Source organism: Littorina saxatilis, linkage group LG11, assembly GCF_037325665.1.
Source record: "Littorina saxatilis isolate snail1 linkage group LG11, US_GU_Lsax_2.0, whole genome shotgun sequence".
Lineage (NCBI taxonomy): Eukaryota > Metazoa > Mollusca > Gastropoda > Littorinimorpha > Littorinidae > Littorina > Littorina saxatilis.
In genome coordinates this window covers 21978051-21996273 of record NC_090255.1, presented here as the reverse complement: position 1 = coordinate 21996273, position 18223 = coordinate 21978051, and the positions used below count along the sequence as shown (strand labels likewise).

Below are 18223 nucleotides of genomic sequence, written 5' to 3'. Positions count from 1 at the left end.
TATAAATCCCTTAGTGCACTGGGATGTCTCAATAACTTAAATAATAATAATAATAATAATAAATCACTTTTCTATATCGCAAGTGTCGATTCACAGATCCACGCGCTTTACAATTCCAATAAATACCTCTCTCTCACACGCACGATACAAAAATCATGACATCAGAATATACTAGCAAACTAACCCATCATAGCGACAAGAACAAGTACACAGTCAATAACAACAACAAAATTCAGCAAGGGATCCACAAGTTGTACAATAGCCATAAATCGTATGCATGCCTTAGTCATACCAACAGCGCACAATCAGCACTACACATTTTCTAAATCTATATCATTATAACATAACAATCCTGGTGAATAAACCCCCCCCCATGTGATTTCCATAAAAGTGCTATATAAATCTATTGAATTAAAACAAAAGTGCCAGAAAGATGAAGAGAGCGATGGATAAGAAGAAACATGGAAATGTCATTCATTCTTTTGTGTGTGTGTGTGTGTGGTGAGAGAGAGGGAGAGAGACGAACAAGCCAAGACAAAATCTTCATAAAAAAGTGTAAAAGATGAGCAAGTAACACGCTTTTTTTAGGGGGGGGGGGGGGGGGAGCGCAGTGAAGATAAGAAAAGAAAGACGGACGAAAAAACAACTCACTGAATACTCCTGTCCAATGACCCGCAACCAGCAATGTGTAAGATCCACAAAAGCAACCACCACCTCAAGGTAGCCTTCTTGTGGCAACTCCAGTTCCGCTGAAAAGAGAAAAAATAAAATGAAAAAATAAAATAAAAGATAAAATAAAATAAAAATATAAGGGTAATCGTGGGGAAAACCCCCATGTGACATACTATCTAATGTAACCACTATTCTGTTCTAGTGCGAAAAGCGTATAAACATTTATATTTTGCTCAAAAGTTAACAACTGCAAGACACAATGTGAAAGCCAAAACAAGAAGATAAAGTAGTTGTAATTACATTCAACAGAAATGTCCTGCATTTTACCAGAAATATATTGACGGCACTGTGCACAGGTTAATCTCTCGTCGTGAGAATGAATAGTAGCAGTAAACATGTTAACTACAGGCAAATCCGGATAAGACGAAATTGAAGGGACCGAATTGTTATTGTGTCCTATCCGAAATTTCGACTTGGTCATAGTACAGTGGAACCCCTCTCTAGCGACCTCGAAAATGTTGACAAAAATCGGTCCTTATGGAGGGGGGTCCTTACAGAGGGAGGGGGTGGGGCCACAGAAGAAAGTCACCTCAGATTTTCTTAAAAAAAGAAAACAGAGAAGTTTGAGTTGCTGACGACCGTTTCCTCAAGCAAACTGCTTCGATTTCATGTTTGACATTGTCGATGGTGTCCACCAGTTCTGGTGCATGTTTCAATGCAAAAAGAGTTAGTTTCTGAGCAAGCATTTCTTTACAGCAGTCCCTGCAATGATGAAGGCCCTCCGAGAAAGAGAGTGAAAAATCGGCCACCGTTCTCAGCATCGCGTATCTGTGTGTAACCTCTTTCATTGACAAGATACTCTTGTTTCCCTGCAGCCTTGACCAGTGAGTCGGTTACCTAATCTGTGAACCCTTCAGTTGTGTTGCTTTGTCAAAAGTTAGACACAGTCAACTAGTTTTGCTCTGAGTGAACACGGGGCAGCTGGCCTCAATTAGCCGGTGACACCTCTCTGGCCACAGCACCAAACAGTACATGGCTGGGGGGAGAGAGAGAGAGAGGGGGGGGGGGGGGGGGGGGTAGCTGGCTAAACTCAGTGGGGTGTCCGGTGTCACTGAAGTCAGCAGGAAGAGCATTGGAGAGAAATAGAGAGGTGTACTCTTCCAAACAATTTCCAAGGATCAGTTGTCAGGGCTTAGGGTAGTCAGTGAGGGAAAGTGAGAGCGGTTTGTGTACAGTCCGACTGAAGAGTGAAAAGTCACTGCCACAAGATCGGCATGCAGTCAATAAAGCCAGACAAGAAGAATGATTATGACATGCGGCTCTATCTGCTTTTTTTTTTTTTATTCAAACTGGTTTTCAACGCTTATTCTCACAAAGCATCTGCACACCTGCCTCTGCCTCTGTGCTGTGTTTGTGTGGCTGCTTTCGTATGATGTCAGTGCATGGTGAGTGCGTTCACTGCCTTGTCACCACTTCCCTGCCTTTTTCAGAATGTTTTCTTGGAGTTGGATAATTCTCCTTACTCCTCGCCCCCTCCTTACTCCTCGCCCCCTCCTAACTTCAGTTCATACTTTATTGCGAGCCGACTGACCAGTCGGTGTGGCGTCCGTGTAGAGAAGAAGGGAATAAGGTTACACAATGCGCTAGTGTGAGACGCCAAGTTTCGTGTTTCGAGTTGCTGTAGTAAATATAGAGTAAACTTTGTCTTTGGGACTGACTTTCTGTTGTGTGCTATCCGTCTTTCGACTTACGTAAGAGAAATCCCATTTCGAGCTGAGGGTACTTTGTACACATAGATAAAGAGGGATAATTCCGGACCAGAATTTCTTTGTGTGCTAAGCGAATTTTTGACTTAACCGTTTGTGAGTTAGCTGGATTTGCCTGTAAAATAATTCTTTTATTTTACCAGAAAATATCCAATAATAACCTCAAATAAATACACAAACCGGTCATTCCTATAGGCTGATACTCCGTATGACAGATTTGTCCTAACGAACGTAATGTGATCACTGTGATTTAGACTTGGTTTGACCATAGACCATTTATCCTGGACCGCCAACTAGCTCTCTCTCCGCTCTTTCTCTCTATTACGAGGTAGCGGCCTCTCGCATTTAGGAACCTACGCTTACATGGTCTTTCAGAAATCAGGGGGATGTCATATCCAGTGTCGATTGTAAACATGGACGAAGTTGCAGAGGTAAGTTAAAAAATAAACTCAGCTAAAGTGCATATGGAACATGTTTTTCGATGAGTTTTGTTAAGCTTAGTTTGGAGTTTTGGAAAATCCAGTTCATTGTCACCTCCCATTGTCACAAATAACTGGAGCGTGCTTTCTTTTCACTGTCTTCGAATCGCTGGCCTTTCAAACCTACGCTAAGCGCCCCTGAAAGTCGAGCGTAGTAACCTCGAAGGGTCACGTGACGAGTTGGCGGTCCAGGCTATTTGGTCTATGGTTTGACTGATTGGTGGACAAGGGATCTCCCCTTTTGAGACCTCAACAAAATCTGAAAAAATAGGTCTTAAAATGGAGGGTGTTTTAAAATAGAGGTAAATTTACAGAGGTTTTGAACAGATAATCAGATAAAGAAAGGTCTTAAATTGGGAGGGGAGCGGGAGGGGAGCGGGAGGGGAGCGGGAGGGGAGCGGGAGGGGTGTGTGTGTGTGTGTGTCTTCAAAAGGGGGTTCCAATGTAACAAAGCACCAATGGGATTTATATATATGCCATTTTCAAAACCAGCTAGCATCATCAATGAAGTACTAACACCTTTTTAGCGAAACCGTTACAAAATAAATACTGACCTGGGTCAAAGTTTTTGGGAAGATAGGTGTCCACTAAGCCAGCGTTGTACAGCTGTTCATTCAGTGATTCTTTGCTGACATCTTCTGACCATAGTTCCACCACACAGTTGCCCTCTGAAACACACAGAAAAGATGTGAAAATGAAATCTTCTTTTTACAATAAAAACACCAGTAAACAGGCTCATTGGTTAACCTGGGCTGCAGTTATGCATCAAAGGTCTACACACACAGCCTAGTCACATGCAGGTCCTTTGAAACTTCAGCAAAAGGGTGAAACCGCATCATGTATTTTACACTGTAAAGAAGTAAATGAGCACTGACTGTACCACACACAATCATCCATGAACCGACAAATCACCACCCCCCCCCCCCCCCCCGACAACTTCAAGCCTTACCCCCCTGTGTTACAAAAAGGAGATGAAATTCATCTTGAACTTTGTTGGGTGGATTACACAAACATGAAAATACCCAGCATGCTTCACCTCGACAGCAGCGTATGGCTACCTAAATGGCAGGGGAATAACGGTTATTTACATAAAAACATGAGAGTTTCATCCCATGAACTAGAAAGAAAAAATACCTTGAATTTTGATGGTGAAAGCCTGTAGCTTCTTGTCAGCCATCAAAACGGCGAACTGGGTCTTCGCCTCATCGGACCATCCTTTGTCTGACTGTGGAAAACATGTTGAATTTTGTCAATTACAGTCCCTGTGCTTTTCCTTTACATACAACTACTGTGAAGAAACATGTTGAATTTTGTCATTTACAGTCCCTGTGCTTTCCCTATACATACATCTACTGGGGAAAACATGTTGTATTTTGTCATTTACAGTCCCTGTGCTTTTCCAGGCATGGGAATTGAAAATTGTAAAAAAGGCTGAACATTTATAACTGAAGACGCAAAGCGTCAAGTTGACGGCGCAAAGCGCCTAGCCTTACTAGGGGGGTCCGGGGGCATGCTCCCCCGGAAAAAATTCTCCAAAGAACCCAGATGGTGCAATCTGGTGTCATCAGTGAGCTCCAAGTTTGCCATTAAATTCTGTTTTTAGAATCAGAGTTTTTAGAACCAATTTTTTTCTTTTTTGAAGAAAAAAAATATACATGTATTATATGGTTTAAATTTGTTTAAAAAAAATTGATCTGTTGAGACAAACAGGAAAATGTAACTTGTAACACAATCTGTGCAATCTGGTTTACTTTCAAACATAAAAGTTCAAGTAACTGAGGCAGTGCGTGAACAAAGTACGGAAAGTTTTCACGGACTTTTGCGCAAAGGCAAAAGTAACCGGTGCTTTTTTTGTGTGCCTCCCCCCTTTATTTTTTCGGCAAACACTTTTGCTTTTTCGGCGGAACAAAAAAAAATTCGGCGGAAATCCGCCGTCCGGCGGACAATTCCCATGCCTGTTTTCATTTACATACATCTACTGTGGAAAACATGCTTTATTTTGTGATTTACAGTCCCCGTGCTTTCCCTTTACATACATCTACTGTGAAGAAACATGTTGTATTTTGTCATTTACAGTCCCCGTGCTTTCCCTTTACATACATCTACTGTGGAAAACATGTTGAATTTTGTCATTTACAGTCCCTGTGCTTTTTCTTTACATACATCTACTGTGGAAAACATGTTGAATTTTGTCATTTACAGTCCCAGTGCTATCCCTATACATACATCTACTGTGGAAAACATGTTGAATTGTGTCATTTACAGTCCCCGTGCTTTCCCTATACATACATCTACTGTGAAGAAACATGTTGAATTGTGTCATTTACAGTCCCTGTGCTTTTCCTTTACATACAACTACTGTGAAGAAACATGTTGAATTGTGTCATTTACAGTCCCTGTGCTTTTCCTTTACATACATCTACTGTGGAAAACATGTTGAATTTTGTCATTTACAGTCCCTGTGCTTTTCCTTTACATATATCTACTGTGGAAAACATGTTGAATTTTGTCATTTACAGTCCCTGTGCTTTTCCTTTACATACATCTACTGTGGAAAACATGTTGAATTTTGTCATTTACAGTCCCTGTGCTTTTTCTTTACATACATCTACTGTGGAAAACATGTTGAATTTTGTCATTTACAGTCCCTGTGCTTTTCCTTTACATACAACTACTGTGAAGAAACATGTTGTATTTTGTCATTTACAGTCCATGTGCTATCCCTATACATACATCTACTGTGGAAAACATGTTGAATTTTGTCATTTACAGTCCCTGTGCTTTTCCTTTACATACAACTACTGTGAAGAAACATGTTGAATTTTGTCATTTACAGTCCCCTTGCTTTCCCTATACATACACATGTTCAAGTACAAAGGCAGAGTATCTAAATAGATATTTTGTTGAAACAAACGCTGGATGAGTGCACTGAATGGGGCAACACAAATCACACAGATAAAAACACACAACAGAAATGTATCACTCACACACAAAAACACAGGCACTCATTTTCTTTCACCAAGTCTCGCTGTCGTTTGGGGGAACATTCGAGTCTGAATTCAGACTCAAATGTTCCCCCAAGAGCAGCATATGGCTGCCTGAATGGCGGAGTAAAAACGGTCATACACATAAAAAAATGCCACTCGTGCAAAACCATGAGTGAACGTGGGAATTTCAGCTCATGAACGAAGAAGATTCAAATGTGCATTGAACGTTCATCAGAGCAATGTATGTACACACACACACACAAGTACACACACACACAAACAAGCACACACACATTCAAAACCAAGTATTCTTACGTCCAACGGTTTTAAGGCAAACATGACACAGCCCACAGCCTGAGCGGCTGTCTCCGCTGTTTCTTGCGTCAGACATCGGATATTGGAGATGGACACGTTCTCAACATTGCCATAGTCGATGAACATCACCTGGACTTCCTGTAGGAGACAAAATGAAATGCTACGTACAGAAAAATCCAAAAAACAAATTAACTGGCAACGTTCCAAGTTTGAGAATAAAAAACCCAAGAAAGGTATGTTGTGTGAACGTTTAATTATTGACAAAACAAAGCGTTACATTCACAGATAAATCAACCCAGTGTTCTTTTAAGTGCACCGACACACACTAATTAGACAACACTTATCTTGACACAATGTTCAGCGCCAATCAAATCAATTGTTTTGGAAATGTTACGTATATGCATAGACCATTTATCCTGGACCGCCAACTAGCTCTCTCTCCGCTGTTTCTCTCTATTACGAGGTAGCGGCCTCTCGCATTTAGGAACCTACGCTTACAAGCCTTTCAGAAATCAGGGGGACGTGATATCCGGTGTCGATTGTAAACATAGACGAAGTTGCCGAGGTAAGTTCTGAAAATGCTAAAATAAACTCAGCAAAAGTGCATATATGGAACATGTTTTTCGATGAGTTTTGTTAAGTTTAGTTTGGAGTTTTGGAAAATCCAGTTCATTGTCACCTCCCATTGTCACAAATAACTGGAGCGTGCTTTCTTTTCACTGTCTTCGAATCGCTGGGCTTTCAAACCGGACGTGACGCGCCCCTGAAAGTCGAGAGTCGTAACCTCGAAGGGTCACGTGACGAGTTGGCGGTCCAGGCTATTTGGTCTATGGTATATGCAAGAAATAGCTTTCAACACACGCTCTACCTCAACAGAGATGAAGTCATCATAAAGCTCATGCAAATAATAGGCACCTCTCTTAAAAAACAAGGCAGAGGAAAATTCAACTCCAAAAAATGTTGAACGATTGGTGTGAGGTCACAAGCTACAAAATGAAGTGATTTTCAATTCTTTATTTAACGAGGGTAATAGAATAAGCAGTGATTTGCTTTTTCACATATGGCCCACATTGCATTACAGAAAGAGAGATGTAACCATTAGTCAAAAGAATTCAAGTACAGAAAAAGACAGAAGCAGAGATCTCTATAACACCTTCCTTACCTTATCGCTATGGAGAAACAAGACTCTTGCCCTGTACCAGTTGTCGTCTTCACTGTACAGAGCGGCACAAAACACACCAGGCTGCAAATCGCTGGACTTGGGCGCCACTAATTCCTGCAATGTATTTTATAATTGCATTTCGATTATTTTCATTTCATCTTGGCATACAATGGTGGACAATTCTTCAACCTGCAACCCCGTGGAAGATAATATTCCTGTTGCTGTTCTTTACATTAACAATGTAAAAACTCAAAAATACCCAAAACCAACCAACAAGAACCAAAAAAACAATGTAAGTTACACTTAAACATCATCAACAAACAGGCAACAAACAACAACAGAAACCAGATTCTGGTCCACAAAACTTTATCTGAGGCAACAAAATCAGACGCTTAACTGAATTTTAAAGACGGAGCTACAAAAGTGTGTGTGTGTGTGTGTGTGTGTGTGTGTGTGTGTGTGTGTGTGTGTGTGTGTGTGTGTGTGTGTGAGACAGACAGACCATTTTTTATCTATTCTTCCCTGTAGAGATAAGAAATGGACTCTTTGCTGGTCGACAGTTTGACAGTTGTGACATGTAGACATTTTTATGACCTAACATTTTGGGTCAAGTCAGGATATTTGGACCTTTCTTCTTCTTCTTCTGCGTTTGTGGGCTGAAACTCCCACGTACACTCGTGTTTTTTTTTGCACGAGTGGAATTTTACGTGTATGACCGTTTTTTACCCCGCCATTTGAGCCATACGCCGTTTTCGGAGGAAGCATGCTGGGTATTTCCGTGTTTCTATAACCCACCGAACTCTGACATGGATTACAGGATCTTTTACGTGCGCACTTGGTCTTGTGCTTACGTGTACATACGGGGGTGTTCGGACACCGAGGAGAGTCTGCACACAAAGTTGACTCTGAGAAATAAATCTCTCGCCGAACGTGAGGACGAACTCACGCTGACAGCGGCCAACTGGATACAAATCCAGCGCGCTACCGACTGAGCTACATCCCCCCCGCCCCGTTTGTGCCTTTCATCTAGATCCAACTGATCTTTCGTCTTCTTAGTCTGAGAACAACAGATGGGGATGGTAGGGGGGGATGGGTGAGGGGTGAAGTTTGACGCATGCTGTACAAATCCAAGAGTGTAAACGTTCTTGAAAACCTGACAGTTAATGAGTGAAATTTCTTTATTTTTTAAACACTTTTTTTGGCTGGCATAAAAAAAAAGGTCAGTCCCATTTTTTTGTTTTGGTCTAAAAGCACGTCATCACAATTTATTATAGCTAAATTCACAATGTAGTGGAATTCCCCTGGACTTTATTCGTTACTTCAAATAAAATAGTTGAAGAGAATTGTGGATTGACTGTGTACCTGATGGATCTGGTTCAGCTTCTCTGTGATGTCCTCAGCGCAGGAGTCTGCCCTCTGCAGGTACAAGTGACTCAAGTCGAACGAGTGAGAAGCGTACACCTCCGTCATCTCTCTGCAATTCAATCAATTCAATTCAATTCAATTCAATACAAATTACAATACAATACAATACAATGCAATGCCTGGAACGCCGAAGAAGAAGAAGAAAACAATGCAATGCAATTCAATTCAATAAAACTTTATCATCTGAATGCAAGAAACAGAAATTTTTCTTTTGGCTCGTGTACGAAATAACACATACAAATCACACTCTCAGTATAGACACATAAAAGTACACATCAATACACACATAACCCACACCACACATATCCATACCCGCACCCTTTTTGTTTGTTTGTTTGCTTAACGCCCAGCCGACCACGAAGGGCCATATCAGGGCGGTGCTGCTTTGACATATAACGTGCGCCACACACAAGACAGAAGTCGCAGCACAGGCTTCATGTCTCACCCAGTCACATTATTCTGACACCGGACCAACCAGTCCTAGCACTAAACCCATAATGCCAGACGCCAGGCGGAGCAGCCACTAGATTGCCAATTTTAAAGTCTTAGGTATGACCCGGCCGGGGTTCGAACCCACGACCTCCCGATCACGAGGCGGACGCCTTACCACTAGGCCAACCGTGCCGGTCATACCCGCACCCTCACATTGCTAGTTCACATTACAAATATTAAATGCATGTAACAAGCAAACAACACAATCATCAACACATAACAAAAGAAATGGCCATAATGATGAAAAGGTACAACACCCTCTGCAACTTACCCGACTTCAAACAGCTGGGCTATGGGAACGATGAAATTCTGAAACAGCCAACAGTCATTTTTTTACAAATTTGCTCATCTCAGAGATCCTGACAGCTTGCTTTGGTGAGTTGGAATTTTTCTGATGAATCAATTTTTGAAAAAGGCCCCAGTGCCTTTCACAAAATTATTTTTTGAAAAATATACCACTGTGCACAGAGTACCCAGGCTGTTCATTTTTGGTATGTGACCAAGTAGTGGGATAATCCTATAGACTTGAGACGGTGACGTGAACTGTTTTCACCAGGTAGAGTGGGTCTTTAAGCACGTGACTGTGAGCATTTTCACAGAAACAGGACACGTACAATCAAAAACTCTTTGAAAACAACTACACAGGTCCGGGTCACAGAACAAAACAAAGTCTCAAGCCTGTCCTGAACTGGGCGAAGTCGACTACGCAGAGTATATACTTCATGAAGCTGGCCGCACGAAGCTTAAGCGCTGAGTTTTCGATAAAAAGACTTTGCAAAGTCGACTTCGGGCTCAATTAGGACCGCCTTAACCCTCTGCACTCCGGAAGGCCCGGGACCGCCCGCGAAAAAAGTGCTGTGCCGATTCCGTAACGCCCGATATGGCCCGCAGAACACTAGGTCGCGTTGACCTACTTTCGGTTTGGTCTATCCCACAATCCAATGCAGTGCGCGAGATCTCGTGAGAGTGCCGGTTTCGACCTTCCGGCCAGAGTTTACACATTGAATTTAGGTAGCTGCGTTCGTCTTCTGTGAATTTTCTAAGTTTATCGATTTTTTTCTCGGAAACCTTCGCAACAAAATGGCGGAGGAAGACGCTTTCGAATTCTGGCGTGCGATAATGGGCGACAGTGAAGACGAAGAAAGCGACTTTGAAGGCTTTGCATTGCATGAGGTGGACGGTGGAGACGAATCGGATGTTGATTTAGACTTGGTGGTGAACAATGATCGCATTTTGGCGAATTTCAACGAAGAAATTGAGGACAGCGGTGGAAATGTCAGCGATTTTGAAGAGGGTGACAGTGATACCGAGCTACCCGTTGCTGCTGGGCCCAGCCAACGAAAGAAAGGCAAGAAGAGTTCCAAGAAGGAGAAAAACGAAGTGCACACGAACTGGGCTAGTCCTACTCAAACTGTGAAGCCACTGACTTTCGCTGGATACGACAAAGAGCAGTCGTACAAAGTGGGCGTTTCACATGACCTACCTGTTGGCGCAGAGCCATTTGAATACTTCTGTCTGCTTGTGCCCGATGTGTTTTGGAATACCATTGCAGCAGAGACCAACAGATACGCGGAACAGAAACAAGAGAACAAGACAGACAAGGACTGGCATGTGACCACACCAAATGAGATGAAGTTGTTCATTTTTATAAGAACTGTTTGGTGTGTGAGAAGGCAAAGGTGCGCACTGGGCTAGGTTACGGCGTGCAGACCGTGTGGGGTTGTCCGGTGTGTTCTGTGCATTTGTGCAAGGGACAGTGCTTTGCACAGTTTCACCAGAACTTGTCCAAGAGTATTAACCAGTGAATTCAAGGACTCCATTCTGATCAAGAACTGTGTTTAACTAATTTTGTGTGGGTTCTCTGTTGTTCAGCTTTAACTTTTTTTCCGGCAAACTTGACTATGTTTTCATCTGCAACGTATGTCTACAAAATGACAAAGTTATAGGAAACTGATCATATTATAATACTCTGACATATTTGCCCATCAAGTTTGATGAAGTTACAAATAGAAACTGCCATTCATAGGAACTGTTCTGGATGTTGTGTGCCTTTGCAACCGATATATGATGGTACGCTCGGTGTACAATTGTTGAAGTTTCTCTTCTTCATTTTTTTTAATGAACTGATGGTGATGTAAACCCTTATAAAGTTGTATTTTTCTGAAAGAAGAATGTTAGAGGGATTTTTCCAACCATCTAATTAAAAAAAGTAAGTACACATTGATTTTTTTCATGTGATGTGTGTGTATGTGTTGCGGAGTTATTCCCCTTGTCATAGAATCCTCATAACAGTACTGCCCTGGGCCTCCCGGTATTCAAAGGGTTAAGGAAAGTTAGCATGGCTGTTTAGGGCATCACCTACCTCCCACTTGTGCTGCAAGCTTGCTGTTTGTGACCTTGACGTGACCTCAGCAGAAGACATTGTGTTGCTTGTCCTTTGCTCTGTGACGCGCGATGACACAGGTGATACAGCTGCTGTTTGGCTGCCTTCAGCGGCAGGGTACAGGACTTGCCTGTTGGCGATTCTGTTCCTGTAAGTGATTCAAAGGAGATGCAATCAACAAACAATGTAGGTCCTGCCGACGAACTGCGCAAGACTGCGGATTTCCTGGCAGCCACTGGTCTGAGGATTTAGCACGGCCATCAACATCGAACGCAGAAGAAGAAGAAGAACAAACAATGTAAAACACATGATCTCCCACCACAACTTTGACCATGCATTGCTGATAGGCTGACTCTATTTAACATGGCCTTCCTGTTGTTGAGATAATACATGACAGGAATGGCCAAATCTCAAAATTTGTAACTCGCCAGCCGGGCGAGTAAGTTCAAGAAAGTTACTAGCCTGCCAGAAATTTCGCCGGCTCGGTACATACCACAGTTCATGCATCTGCAGTGTTTATATGGCTTTGAAACTCAATAGTAAGTGTTGTATTTGTCAAGAATTTTCACACACCAGCCAGGCGAGTTCCCAGGCGATTACTACTAGCCAGGCGGATTTATTACTCGCCCCTGGTGATCGGGTGGACGATTTGACCCTCTTTCTTTCTTTATTTGGTGTTTAACGTCGTTTTCAACCGTTCAAGATTATATCACGACGGGCAAAGGGGGGAGATGGGATAGAGCCACTTGTTAATTGTTTCTTGTTCACAAAAGCACTAATAAACAAGAAGAGCAAACGCTCGATCGAGTCACTTTCGCAGTTCTGAATATTATATGAGGCATCAGATGGACAGGAAGAAATTGCTATTCACAACACAATGAGTCACGTTCACATAAAATTTGAGCCCGGTCACTTTTATAGTTTCCGAGAAAAGCCCAACGTTAAGTTGTGTGTTGCCGAACAGAAAAGGCTAGTTATCTCCCTTGTTTTTCTGATAACGTTCGTAAAAGGCTACAGATGTAAATACTTTGATGTAAAGAATAATCCTACAAAGTTTCAATCACATCCGATGAACTTTGTCAAAGATATAAAATGTCTAATTTTTCCTTTGACGCTGACCTGTGACCTTGAAAAAGGTCAAAGGTCAACGAAACCATCGTTAAAGTGTAGAGGTCATTGGAGGTCACGACTAAACAAAATATGAGCCCGATCGCTTTGATAGTTTCCGAGAAAAGTCCAACGTTAAGGTGGTGTCTACGGACGGCCGGCCGGACGGCCGGCCGGACGGCCGGCCGGACAGACTAACACTGACCGATTACATAGTCACTTTTTCTCAAGTGACTCAAAAAATTGCTCCAGGGGCTTGCAACGTAGTACAATATATGACCTTACTGGGAGAATGCAAGTTTCCAGTACAAAGGACTTAACATTTCTTACATACTGCTTGACTAAAATCTTTACAAAAATTGACTATATTCTATACAAGAAACACTTAACAAGGGTAAAAGGAGAAACAGAATCCGTTAGTCGCCTCTTACGACATGCTGAGGAGCATCGGGTAAATTCTTCCCCCTAACCCGCGGGGGGACGATTTGACCATCCAGCATGACAAATCTAATCTTTGAGTCCCAAAATACAACTTTGACCACTCATTGCTAATAGGCTGACTATATTTAACATGATCTCCCTGTTATTAAAATGAATGCACAATAGTCTGAACTTTGAGATCTAACATCCAAAGCGACCTGTAGTGAAATGTCTACGTGAGCCTAGCATCACCTCTGAAGAAGCTAATACTTTAGCTATCAAGCACTAGCAGGTCTGCGCTTTCCTTGACATGGGAAATCAGAAAAATCAAGCTCCACTATTTACACAGCACGTGTTGGAAGGCAGAGGCATCTTCGTTAAATAACGCTGTCCATCCACCTCCATAATAAAACTCTCTCTTTCCTACAACCTGGTTTTCTCAGGTTCTTTGCAGTCGTAAAAGGGAAGTGTCACTGAATTACGATCCTCCCTGTTACTAACCAGGGCTGAGGTACACGACCAAGTTGCCACCTAAACGGGAGCCACCCGCAGCGTTGGATTGTGAGTTTGTTGTGATTTCAACCAATCAGACCCTGCCATTTGTTCTCTCCCGTTTGGGTGGCATCCACTTTCGGTTCGTGCAACTCAGCCAATTCTTTCCTTGATAACATTAACAAGTACTGTCAGTACAGTGGAATCCACAATGTACACCCCCCCCCCCCCCCTTTTTTTTTAGACTCTGCTTTGTCACGACTTGCTGTTCATAACCTGTGTAAATTCATCTCCATTTTAAGTCCCCCTCTCTTTACGTCGGCCTCTTAATCGGAAGGTCGAGGGTTCAAAGCCTGGTGGGTTAAGTGTGGAGATTTTTCTGATCTCTTAGGTCAACTTATGTGCAGACCTGCTAGTGGCTTATCCCCCTTCGCGTGTACATGCAAGCACAAGACCAAGTGAGCACGGAAAAGATCCTGTAATCCATGTCCGAGTTCGGTGGGTTATAGAAACACGAAAATACCCAGCATGCTTCCTCCGAAAGCGGCGTATGGCTGCCTTTATGGTGGGGTAAAAACGGTCATACACGTAAATTTCGTGGGAGTTTCAGCCCACGAACGCAGAAGACCCCCTCTCTTTAAGATCTAATTTTTCTCAGTTTAGATAGTCTCAAAAGGGGTATACCACTGTACTTACATTTCTATCCTTATAATATCTGTCCAGGTCTGCACAATATCCATCAAGTTGCTTGGCGGCTCCTGTCTGAATTCTTCGTTGTACAGCACTGTGAAACGCGTGGACCAAAGGCCCTGAGGGTAGATTTTCAGTAGCTGAAATACATTAAAAACAAACAATAATATGATTTTTCCACAGATATCACAAATAACTGTCCGTATATCGTGTTGACTATTGGTGAAGTTTTTGGAAAAATAATCAAAGGTGATTTTGGTTGGCGTGTTTATGTTGCTTGCAAAACACAGCATATTGCATACGCAATCAAGTCTATTTCTTGTGAAGTTAGTATCTTTGCACAGACGGATTGTTGTGTCAAAAGCGACCAAGTATGTTAATACTTTACCACTGCAGTCTCTGGATAGCTATGCCAAAAACAGGACGAAGATATGTGAGACTCGCCAGATATTGCAAAGCTTGACGCTTGTGGATTGAAAGCGAGTGAACAAACTCTCGTTTGAATACGCTGTGATTAACCCCTTCACTGCCACAGTATAACAGCATTTTGGTATTGCTGTGCGCCAGGGCAAATTTCGCTTTCTTCGGTAGGTTCACTAATCTGTTCACTGCTCAATCATTTATTGAGATATCTCTTAGATCTTTGGCATGTGGTTTGCTTACACCCTTGGCTATTATCTGATAACATGATCATTGGACTTTGTTTGTGATTGTTATAGTAAAAATCGATATGACCATTTTTGTCAAAAATTACAGTTTCCAAACTTTCACACACACACACTGCATGTAAAACCGCAGAAAACACAGCTAAAACTGGTGTCAAACATCAGGTACTCACATTACAGCCCATAACAGTATTCTTCTGTGTGGTAATCCATAAATCACTTCTTGTAGAGCTTCCAGAACACTGTATCATTTGAAAACAGGTCTACGAGTTGATGTCCGACTTTCGGCCGCCATTTTGAATCTTATAGATCGGAAAAAACTTCTAAAAAAGTTTTCACCACGTGGTACTAACTTATCTGAATTGTCAATGGGAAAAAACTGGACAGTGGTTACCTCCCATTTAGTTTTCACAAATGTCCTGAAAAGTGCTGATGTAAATGCCACGTACCTAGTACGTGCATGGGCGTATGACAAACCAAACATGACCACGTACCGAGTACGTGCTGGGCAGTGAAGGGGTTAACATACAGACACACGCAGCTAACGCCGTTGAAACAAAGCAGATCTTGAATCATCATTTTCATTAGAGATAGGTGCATTTGTTCTAAAACCATGGCACAAAGGGATTGTTGCGGTAAGTTTCCGGGTTCCACTGGCACACACAGCCTACTAACATGTTTATTTCAAGTGATCAAATACCCTTATTTTTCAAGAGGAACTGATCCTACATAGGGTACAGTAAACGCCCATCCCCTACTTTAGAGAGCAACATTGGTGCATAAGGGGTGGGGGGCTTACAGGTTGGTTCATGGTAAACTTATATGGTGATCATAATAATGATAAATAATAATACGAATATTTATAACCCGCACATATCTCACCAACAGGCGACTCAAGGATCATATCCCAACAAAACAGAAAAACTCTATTAACCCTAACATTACTTTACATTGAAATTTCCCTGCGAAAATGTATCGCAAGTACAAACAAAATGATATAAACGAAGGTGAGTCGTATATTTCGTATATCGATATCATATGTACAGAACAAGGGCCATTGAAAATTTCTTATATTTTTGAAAAATGGTCTTTTCTAGGTTCAACACTTTATATCAAAACGTAGTAATTGATCTCACAAGTATTTTACTTTCAACAAGCATTTACAGGTTTTATTACTTCACACACCCCACCTTCTGACATTATTAAACTCTAACATTGGGCAATTGCACAATTCTGTTCAAACTACCTCTTTGCCTAAGATAATGTGCGAAGTTTTTACCAAGAAAGACAACTCCCTTTCTGTATGATCTTCTTAAGTCTGAAAGGAGCAGTTTTAACTATACTTTTTCTCTCTCTTTTGTTCCACATTTTGTGCAAACAATTGTCCCAATAACAAATACACTGTTAAAATCATAGACTGGCAGCTGTGCAGAATGTGTTTCACTCAATGCAAGTGACCGATTACCTCCCTTAGCAAATTGAATACTGCTCAAGAAAGACAACTCTTCATAAACCATTTCTACCTTTTATCACCAAGTTTGATCCAGAAGATTCACACACAAAATAATGTTACAACAGAAGCAAAACAAGCAAACAACTATCTTCCCCCCCCCCCCCCCCCACACACACACACACACACTCCTAGTTCCCCTCTCACCTTCTCCGCCCATGTCTTAGCATTCCTTGGAAGGGCGTCTTCTGAAACCACTGGACCCTCTGCAAATAAAAATCAGAGGGAGATTAAAACAAGGAAAACAATGGCCCAGTTAGTAGGTCCTCATTTCTTAAAAAAACAAAACCCAAAAAACATACAGCGGAACCCCCATTTTAAGACCCCCCAGATTAAGACTTCCTCCCTTTTAAGACCCGGTTTTCTTAGACTTTCTATTCATTTACCTCTGTACATTTACCCCAATTTTGAGACTCACTCCTTCTTAAGACCTGATTTTGTCAGATTTGTTGAGTTCTTAAAAGGGGGGTTCCACTGTATTGTAGATGTGAAATTATTAGTTCCCTTTTTATTTGCTTTTGAAGACAATTCAGATAATCTTCAAACAAACACCATCAAACGAAGAAGCTTTGATTTGAAACACAAATGGGGAAAAAATAATACAATGAGTAGGACTAAACAATAACTGCAGCAATTAATTTCTCTAAATAAAGAAACACAAATTGTGTTAACCAAACCCTTTTTTTCCCTTCTTTTTCATAGGTCTTTTTCTTTTAACAATCAAATTCTTACATTTTTAGATCAACAGCCTCATTAACCTTATAACAGGTTGAAAAAAAAAAAAAAAAAAAAAAAAAACCATTTAAAAAAATCCCCCCCCCAAAATCATACCATAAATTTACTTCTTTTGTTTGTAAACCTCATCTCCTCTATCATAGAAAAATACCAATAATGGTCAATTCATTATCATCACTACTTGGCACAGGAATCAACTCAGGATGGATGACGGTATCTGCCTGATATGCTTTATCATACTGTATTTCTCACTTTTTAATCTTTCCACCAAAAATTCATAAGGTGACAAAAAAAGGGGAAACAAAGCTGGCAACCTGATCCCAAAAATAAATAATTAAACAAATAAAATAAAGCCAGTGTCACCTTTCACTGTCTGGGGGCTGGGCTGAACAACTGCAACAAACACAAACACAACTATTCAATCAATCAATCAATGAGGCTTATATCGCGCATATTCCGTGGGTACAGTTCTAGGCGCTCAGCAGTGATGCCGTGTGAGATGAAATTTTATACGGCCAGTAATTGCAGCCATTTCGGCGCATATTTACCTTTCACGGCCTATTATTCCAAGTCACACGGGTATAGGTAGACAATTATTAACTGTGCCAAAGCAATTTTGCCAGGAAAGACCCTTTTGTCAATCGTGGGATCTTTAACGTGCACACCCAATGTAGTGTACACGGGGGGGGGGGGGGGGGGGGGGGGGGGGGGGGAGTTCGGACACCAAAGAGAGTCTGCACACAAAGTTGACTCTGAAATAAATTTCCGCCGAACCTGGGATCGAACTCACGCTGACAGCGGCCAACTGAATACAAATCCAGCGCGCTACCAACTGAGCTATATCCCCGCCCACAGTTGCACTACAGCAAAATAACCAAGACAGACTAAATTAGGTTCGAGTCTAACTTTCACTTTCAGCTCCA

General features: G+C 41.7%; 1 protein-coding gene across 6 annotated transcripts in view; it reads right to left on the bottom strand.

Annotated features, from left to right (window-relative positions):
- LOC138980013 (tudor domain-containing protein 7B-like) overlaps positions 1–18223 on the bottom strand; it is a 53668-nt gene that overhangs the window by 22872 nt on the left and 12573 nt on the right. For all 6 annotated transcript variants that reach the window (XM_070352780.1, XM_070352781.1, XM_070352783.1 and 3 more), the window contains 11 exons: positions 17664–17693; positions 16713–16771; positions 14397–14530; positions 11661–11829; positions 9570–9607; positions 8744–8855; positions 7382–7495; positions 6220–6357; positions 4052–4142; positions 3472–3585; positions 652–749 (listed from right to left, as the gene is read on the bottom strand). In XM_070352780.1, the coding sequence (XP_070208881.1) occupies positions 652–749; positions 3472–3585; positions 4052–4142; positions 6220–6357; positions 7382–7495; positions 8744–8855; positions 9570–9607; positions 11661–11829; positions 14397–14530; positions 16713–16771; positions 17664–17693 (1097 nt within the window). The remainder of the gene's footprint in view (positions 1–651; positions 750–3471; positions 3586–4051; positions 4143–6219; positions 6358–7381; positions 7496–8743; positions 8856–9569; positions 9608–11660; positions 11830–14396; positions 14531–16712; positions 16772–17663; positions 17694–18223) is intronic.